Source organism: Saccostrea cucullata, unplaced genomic scaffold (genome assembly GCF_032062105.1).
Source record: "Saccostrea cucullata isolate Sc308-1 unplaced genomic scaffold, CSIRO_AGI_Scuc_v1 ctg11436, whole genome shotgun sequence".
Lineage (NCBI taxonomy): Eukaryota > Metazoa > Mollusca > Bivalvia > Ostreida > Ostreidae > Saccostrea > Saccostrea cuccullata.
This window is the reverse complement of record NW_026923302.1, coordinates 12,200-21,257: the sequence shown is the minus strand read 5'-3', so window position 1 is coordinate 21,257 and position 9,058 is coordinate 12,200. Positions and strand designations below refer to the sequence as shown.

Sequence of the window (9,058 nt, the reverse complement as noted above, 5' to 3'; positions counted from 1 at the left end):
TTCAGGCATTTACAGAGAATATGGGGTGCATCAGGCAATCTGTGGCAAAAAATATGGGACGGAATTTATCTCAGTTTTGGAGAAAATGATCTATTCATTGGTGTTGCTGGTAGGTTCTGTTTTTAAATTAAAATTCATCTATTGTTATTACTTGATGAATCTTTACTGTAAATCAGACTTGTAAAATTATTTTTGTCACATGTGCAGGGACCTACATTGTAACCATGAGTGTGTTCTGGTTTGCCAACTTCTTTCTCCTTATAATGGAGGTAACCAAGTGGCCAAAAAGTTTGATGAAATATAAGATACAGGAAGAGCCTCTACCAGAGGTAGGTATTAATGTGTAAGAAAAAGCTAGTTCATGTCTAGTAATGGAAGATTTGAAGGCATATATTATAGCTTTTGATTTGCCTGTCTATCAGTCTGTCCACCAAACAAAATATGTAATCTTGGCCATAATGCCTGAGTTGTGTTGTTTAAGTTTTTAATTTATATTTCACATTCATATTCTTTTTGACCAGGCCTTTCTTTTGAAACCAACATTTTGACCTCTTGACTTTGACCTTATAGTATTATCAGGGGTATGTACTTTTGGAAAAAAAACAAAATCGTTGCCTTAACTCTTGAATGGTGGTGTTTGAGCTTAAATATTTTACATTTGTATTCCTTATTATAAACATTACTTCAAGTACTTACTTTTTTGACCTTGTGACTGGCCATGACATTTTATATACTTTTTCCTTTGTCATGAGTTGCTACATGGGGACATCAGTGTTTCACAAACACCTCTTGTAAAAAATACTATCAAGAAACTGCTTTTCAAATGTAAGAAGTTAAAGATAATTTTCAAACTTTTTTTGTCATAACATTGTAGAAATAATGCATTTTGTTTTACAAAATTTAATACCAGAAACAGAAACCGATGTTGATCAGAGCGATACAAGTAGTGTTGTTTAATCAAACTGTGATCACCATACCCTTCATGTTTGGGATGTACTACTTAATGAAGTGGAGGGGCTGTCACTTCCAAGGGGAACTACCCACCTTTCACTGGTTCCTGCTGGAATTAACAGTGTTCTCCCTTGTGGAAGAGCTCTTTTTCTACTATTCTCACAGGTTAGTGAATATGTTTTTAAGAATTAGGAATTCAATGTTATGACCTTCTAGCTTGTTTTTTGACATCAACAGATATTGAAATTGTAATGAAGAGGTGAAGCTAAATAATGAATATTTGTAATTAAAAAATGTTCAATCACTTACAATTATTAATAATGATTGTTTTCAGACTCCTTCACCACCGAAATCTGTACTCCTACATCCACAAACGACATCATGAATGGACTGCTCCTATAGGCATAATTTCCCTGTATGCTCACCCCATAGAGCACCTAGTCAGTAATCTTCTGCCCCCTGTCTTGGGCCCCTTTCTGATGGGATCTCACCTCTGTTCTGCCTGGCTGTGGTTTTCTATAGCTCTTCTGTCTACCACTGTGGCTCACTGTGGTTACCACTTCCCACTGTTACCGTCACCAGAGGCCCACGACTACCACCACAAAACGTAAGTCACCTTATTAAAAGATCTTTTGTTACTTTTTGTCATGTACTACATGTATAAATAAAATATTGAATTGGAAGGTGACAATAAGTGTATGTTGGGTATAGCTGCATAAATGTTTCTCCCTGGTTGAGAAAATTTAGACAAACATAAAAGCCTCAGAAAAAAGTATAGTAATAAAAGATCTTGCGTTTCAAGAACTATTTTTTATGTTATATGATTTTCCCACCAATAGAATACTATCTGTAAACTAGTGCTAATTGTAACAGGAACCGTTACAGATGTTCCCCAAACGCTCCCCAACTCCCTTTTGGTGCCATGTTCCCTGTAAGCCTTATTAAGTAGACAACATCTGTGCATTTTTGACTTTAAAAGTTTTCCCAAAATGATACCTATTCAAATTTTAACATTGCACGCGTGCCCATGTTAATGCGCGTGCGTAATGATCATATAATCTTGTCTACACTTTTTATATATTTAAATATACTTTGTATTAAAGCATTTAGTCCAAAAGTATTAAAAATCACTCATTCAAGTGTATTTTTAATTTCACTCATTCCATATGCACGCACGTGCGTGCACGTGCATGATGACGATACCTTTTTGTAGGAAGCCCTTATATCTATCTATGTTCTAAATCCCATCCTGTTTGGTTGAAAACCAAGGGAATTATAGCTATTTCAAGTTTCAGCCAATCAGATTGCAGCAAACGTGCATCCGCGTGATTTCATGAATTTTTTTTCTAAATCATATTGTAGGATATCCTAATGCATGACTATGTTTTAAATTTCAAAGCATTTCGTCAAAAAACAAAGGAGATATAGCAATTTTAAAGTTTCAGCCAACCAGATTGCAGAACATGTGCATGCACGTGATTTCTTGAAATTTTTTGTATATCATATTGCAGGACATCCTAATTCATGACTATGTTTTAAATTTCAAAGCATTTCGTCAAAAAACAAAGGAGATATAGCCATTTAAAGTTTCAGCCAATCAGATTGCAGCGCACGTGCATGCGCGTGATTTTATGAATTTTTTTCATATTATATTGTAGGATATTCTAATTCATGACAATTTTTAAAATTTAAAAGGATTTCGTCAAAAAACAAAAGAGATATTGAGATTTTTGTTTCAGCCAATCAGAGCGCAGCACACGTGCGTGCACGTGAGTTCGTGCTAATTTGACAATGTCATATTATCTACACTATTAATATATCCTTATGTAATGAGTTTTAAAGTATTTCATCAAAAAATGTAAAAGTTATGGCTATATAAAGTATATCAGTAATTTCACTCATTTCACGCGCCCGCACGTGCATGCGTATGCGCGCAAAATGACCTTCGTTCCGCACACCTACACTACACACCTATTAACCCTAAAAAGGTTTTAGCTCAGTTGGATGAACAGTTTCTGAGAACACTCGCGGACAAAAAAGTACCGGAGAACAAAGAAGAAAAAAAAGAATAATAACTAGATACGATCTCGTTGCGAGCAACGAGTGGGTCTTCCGTCCGATTCTTGATGAGATGAGATAAGATTTTGATTGAGATTTTCATTCTAAAATAATGATTTTCCATAATCTGTAAAAAGACCTTTAACATTAAAGACTTTTAACAAATCGACTTTTGGCCCCTCACGGCCCCAAACATTAAGGATCAGCCCTTTTTTCTTCATATCATCTGAAAGCTCTCATGATTTTGATGACTTTTTGTTCAACAACTATTCAGAGATTCTTTTTCGTTTTTGAGTTATTCGCATAAGAAATATTTAGGGGCCAGCCCTTCAACTCCTTAATGGGGACGTTGAGCGAAAAATAAAGGCTGCATTTTGTTCAATATTACTCATCAAAATATTTATCATTTTCGAGATATAAAGCGTCGAAGATTTAGCATTCTGGTCCCTTTTGTCACCTTATTATGTAATATATGACATTAAAATCATAATATACAGTGGAAGATTGTTGAGATAAACATTTTTGCTTCAGTAATGTATAACAAAATATTGAGTGTTAAAGAGTTATCGAAAAAAGACTTTTAGGCCCTATTGGCCCCTAATTTGAGTGCCCAGCCCCTTTTTCTTGATTTCATCTTGAGGCTCTTAAGATTTTGAACACTTTTTGTTCAACAACTATTCAGAGATTCTTTTTCGTTCTCGAGTTATTCGCAAAAGAAATATTGAGGAACCAACCCTTCAACTCCCTAATGGGGACATTTAGCGAAAAATAAAGGTTGCATATTGTTCAGAACATGATTTTGAACATCTTTTGTTCAACATTACTTATCAAAATATTTATCATTTTCGAGATATAAAGCGTCGAAGATTTAGCATTTTGGCCCCTTTCGGCCCCTAATTATGTAATATACGACATTAAAATCATAATATACAGTGGTAGATTGTTGAGATAAACATTTTTGCTTCAGTAATGTATAACAAAATATTGACTGTTAAAGAGTTATCGAAAAAAGACTTTTAGGCCCTATTGGCCCCTAATTTGAGTGCCCAGCCCCTTTTTCTTGATTTCATCTTGAAGCTCTTAAGATTTTGAACACTTTTTGTTCAACAACTATTCAGAGATTCTTTTTCGTTCTCGAGTTATTCGCAAAAGAAATATTAAGGGGCCAACCCTTCAACTCCCTAATGGGGACGTTTAGCGAAAAAAGTAAGGTTGCATATTGTTCAGAACTTGATTTTGAACATCTTTTGTTCAATATTACTTGTCAAAATATTTCTCACTTTCGAGATATAAAGCGTCAAAGATTTAGCATTCTGGCCCCTTTTGGCCCCTAATCATGTAATATACGACATTAAAATCATAATATATAGTTGTAGATTGTTGAGATAAACATTTTTGGTTCAGTAATATATAACAAAAAACTGATTGCTAGACAGTTATTGAATGAATAATTTTGGCCCCTTTTTGTCCTTAATGTGATGAGTCAGCACTTTTTTCTTGGTGTCATATTAAAGATCTTGTCATTCCCCACAAATGTTGTTCAGTATGTCTTAACAAAATAATTATACTTTAAAAGATATGACACAAAATGTCTCGAAAATTCACCCATGATTCGTGTCCTAGATTTTGACCCCTACCGAGCTTCCATTTTGGACCTTTCTGAAAAATTTTGAATCCAATGCGCAATTCAGCAATGTGTCGGCTACCATCGCTAAAAATTTCAGCTCTCTAGCTAATGTCGTTTTTGAGTTTACTCATGGACAAGGAGACCCTCTAAAAATCAGCAAAAGGGCGATAACTTCCGACCGGAAGTGATTTTTTTCAAAATTGAGCCGGGGGCACAAACTTCATATAGAAACACATAATCTTTGAAAATTTGAACAAAATCGATCAAGCCATCTCCGAGAAATCTTCTGCACAATAATTGTAAAGAAAAAGAAGAATAATAAAAGTGAAGAAGAAACAATAGAATAATAGAAGGGTCTTCCGTTGGAGACGGAAGACCCTAACTAGACGAGCTTGTTGCAAAGCAACAAATAAGTCTTCCGTCTAATTCTGAAGATGACGAGATCGAGATTGTTAGACATTTACGGTTATGTGTGCAAAAACGAGCCATTTACAAATACTTCCGGTCTGACCGGAAGTGACGCCATCTTAACTACTTTAAATGATCTCCGCATCTGCTATTTGTTATTCTGAACAACTTTTCTTCTATGATGCTTAACAAATTGTCAATACTTTTTGAGATATCAGGAAAATACTGCTGGCCCCTCTAAATCCCTAATTTTAGGGGTCAGCCCTTTTTTTTGAGATATCAATTGAAAGATTGTGTAATTCTACACTTCTTTTGTTCTATATGTTTTAACAAGATATTTCTAGGTAAAAAGTTATCATAGAAAAGGCGTTAAAAATTTTAAAAGTCATGATAGGACTATTTTCGGCCCATAGCGAGCGCCGGCGCGTCGTACTTCCGGTAGTTGTGATATACAAAAGGCACTTCTCCAACGTTTGCTCTAGCATCACTGAAAATATCATGCTTCTGTGTTAAGTACTTTTTGAGAAAACTGCCGGACAAAGTGACCCTCTAAAAATCACTAAATCGCAGAAAACTCCGAACCGGAAGTGACGTCATCAAAATAAAAAAATATATATCTAGATTTTTTGATGTTCTATCAGACCTGAAAGTTTTATGAAAATCGATCGACCCGTTCTCGAGAACTCGCGCGCACAAAATCGGTAAGAAAAAAAACAATAATAATAATAACTAGAGCAAAGCTCGTTGCAAAGCAACGAGTAGGTCTTCCGTCCTGTTTTGACCGGAAGTGATGTCAACAAAAGAAAGCAATGAGCTAAGTTGTCTCCATTGACTTTATAATTTCAATTTTGCGTCAAAACCTTAAAAAATAAGCTATTTTTGGCTACTTCCGGTTTGACCGGAAGTGATGTCGACGGACGGAAAATTAAGTTTTTATGCTTCCAGTGACACGTGTTACCGCAAAATATGTCAAGAACGGCAAAAATATGCATTTTCGTACTACTTCCGGTTTGACCCGAAGTGACATCGTCGGATGTATTTTGATGACCCAGATAGATTCAGCTTAGCATTTTGAACAACTTTGCTTCTTTGATGTATTACAAATTCTCAATACTTTTTGAGATATAAAGGAAAAACGTTTGGCCCCTCTCGGCCCTTTATTATAGGGGCCAGCCCTTTTTACGAGATATCGTTTGAAAGATCAAGTAATTCTACACTTCTTTTGTTCTATATGTCTTAACGAAATATTTTCATGTGAAAAGATATCGAAGAAAAAGTGTTAGAAATTTTAAAATTCTCGACATGCCCTTTTTCGGACCATAGCGAGCGTCGGCGTGCAGCACTTCCGGTGAAAATGAAATACGTATGTCACATCTACATATATTGCTCTATCATTGCTGAAAAACTCAAGTTTCTACCCTAAGCCGTTTTTGAGAAAACTCGCGGACAAAGTGACCCTCTGAAAATCACTAAATCGCGGAAATCTCAAAACCGGAAGTGATGTCATCAAAACAAAAAATTATATATCAGGTTTCTTCAATGTTCTATCAGTCCTGAAAGTTTCATGAAAATCGAGCGAGCCGTTTCCGAGAAATCGCGTGCACAAAATCGGTAAGAAAAAAAAGCAATAATAATAATAAAACTAGAGCAAAGCTCGTTGCAAAGCAACGAGTAGGTCTTCCGTCATGTTTGACCCGAAGTGGCTTTCATTTTAACAGAAATGAGAAATAACGTCCAAAAAAGGTTTGATTCCTCTAAATCCATGTTAATTATTGCAAAAATAAGCCATTTTCTGTTACTTCCGGTTTGACCGGAAGTGACGACGACAGATGGAAAATTAATTATAATGCTCCCAGAGACACATGTTACCAGAAAACTTGTCAAGAACGGCAAAAATACGCATTTTCCGACTATTTCCGGTTTGACCGGAAGTGACGACGCCGGACGTATTTTGACAACTTCAATAGATTAAGCTTGACATTTTGAACAACTTTGCTTCTTTGACGTATCACAAATTCTCAATACTTTTTGAGATATAAAGGAAAAACTTTCGGCCCCTCCAGGCCCTTGATTAAAGGGGCCAGCCCTTTTTTCGAGATGTCATTTGAAAGATCTTAAAATTTTACACCTTTTTTGTTCTACATGCTTTAACAAAATATTTCTAGGTAAAAAGTTATCGTTGAAAAAGTGCTTAAAATTTTGAAATTCTTGATAGGACAATTTTCGGGCCATAGCGAGCGTCGGCGCTTCGTACTTCCGGTAGTTGTGATATACTTATTGCACATCTCCAAAAGTTGCTCTAGCATCACTGAAAATTTCAAGCTTCTGTGTTAAGTACTTTTTGAGAAAACTGCCGGACAAAATGACCCTCTAGAAATCACTAAATTGCAGAAAACTCCGAACCGGAAGTGACGTCATCAAAATAAAAAAATATATATATAGATTTTTTGATGTTCTATCAGACCTGAAAGTTTCATGAAAATCGATCGAGCCGTTCTCGAGAAATCGCGCGTACAAAATCGGTAAGAAAAAAAACAATAATAATAAAAATAGTGGAAAAGAAACCTAAGAAAAACAATAAGGTCTTCCGCTGAAGACGGAAGACCTTAAATAGTGGAAAAGAAACCTAAGAATAACAAGAAGGTCTTCCGCTGAAGACGGAAGACCTTAAAAATAGTGGAAAAGAAACCTAAGAATAACAGTAAGGTCTTCCGCTGAAGACGGAAGACCTTAATAATAATAAGAAACCGAGTAAAAACAATATGTTCCCAAACTCCGTTTGGGGAACATAATTACACACATATTGTACTTCTTGTCTTGCTATTTCATTTAATCATTTACCTTTCAATAGTATCACACAACTCTATGTGGCCTTTGAGTATCAGTTTCTAAAGGTTCTGATATACTCATAACACATCAATGTTTGATTTATGCAATGTCTTATGTAATATATACATATTGTCTTCTTTTATAGGTAATACAGATATTTCACACCCCTCCCCCAAATATTTTACTTGAATGTTTTGGCCTGTGTATTTTCTTTGACAGAAGTATTTTTTTAAAACTAACATTGCAAGTAAACAAAGGAATGAAAGACAGCAAGATAAGAGTAAAATATCAGAAACCAAATAACTACAGATGTGTAGATAATGCATGTTGGGTACTGATTTTATATTGATTATTAGGTTTATTAACAATTTTGGAGTTCTTGGAATCTTGGATCGTCTCCATGGGACAGACACAGCTTTCCGCAACAGTAAGGCTTATCAGAGGCACATTCTTCTATTGGGATTAACCCCACTGTCTCAACAGATCCCAGACTCTCAGTCAAAGAAAGCACGGTGATGCTGGCCATGTTCCCATGGCTGTCTCAACAAAAGATCTGAAAGTTACCCACCACATCATTTGATGGCACTTAAATTTAATGTTTTGAAGTTGTGAATCTATTTGTTTATAATTATGAAATAAAAGTATTATTGTCATGTTTTCTGTGACACTAGTCTGAAATAATTGTAAGGCTTACAATTTTCATGTCATGAATATATCATGAGAAATGATTTGATGCCAAGTGACTACCGAAAAAATTATTGCATGACACATAATTTGGTGTAAAATAAAGAATCATTGCTAAACATTGCAGTAGAGTTCTTCAAACAGCTGTTTTGGTTCATATTTAATTTTACCATTTATTGATACTACAGTAAGAATCCTTCTACTCTGTTTGTGTTTTGTTTAATTTTTTTTACTTGCTTTAATGTTTTGGGAATGTATATGTATGTAATGTGAATGACGATTGCTTATGATCAAATTTCTATTTCTGTTTTCCTTAACAATATACTTAATTGACATCATGTGGATGGAAATATCTAATACTCTGATATTAACAAGGTGAAAAACAGCATGATTACATGGTGTAGAAATGCAAGAATTATCGTTTTCTTTCTTATTAACTTTTCCATCAATGCTCTAATAATCATACATGTACAGTATTTCTTATACTTACTTTTAAATATC

The 9,058-nt window shown here is 34.9% G+C and overlaps 1 protein-coding gene across 1 annotated transcript; it reads left to right on the top strand.

The window, feature by feature from the left end:
* The first annotated feature begins 10 nt into the window (after nucleotides 1-10).
* On the top strand, nucleotides 11-8,813 carry LOC134263702 (fatty acid hydroxylase domain-containing protein 2-like). The gene is made up of 5 exons (XM_062746085.1): nucleotides 11-109; nucleotides 208-329; nucleotides 911-1,116; nucleotides 1,286-1,558; nucleotides 8,230-8,813. Exons 2-5 carry the CDS (start codon nucleotides 225-227, stop codon nucleotides 8,387-8,389), a joined length of 744 nt encoding a protein of 247 aa, XP_062602069.1. The 5' UTR covers nucleotides 11-109; nucleotides 208-224; the 3' UTR covers nucleotides 8,390-8,813.
* Nucleotides 8,814-9,058: the final 245 nt, after the last annotated feature.

What these genes read in the sequence shown, in the direction of transcription:
- LOC134263702 (XM_062746085.1), top strand. Translation starts at nt 225, where the DNA reads ATGAGTGTGTTCTGGTTTGCCAACTTCTTTCTCCTTATAATGGAGGTA. An exon ending in AGGAAGAGCCTCTACCAGAG is followed by an intron (nt 330 to 910) that starts GTAGGTATTAAT and finishes ATTTAATACCAG; the next exon opens with AAACAGAAACCGATGTTGAT. An exon ending in TTTTTCTACTATTCTCACAG is followed by an intron (nt 1,117 to 1,285) that starts GTTAGTGAATAT and finishes GATTGTTTTCAG; the next exon opens with ACTCCTTCACCACCGAAATC.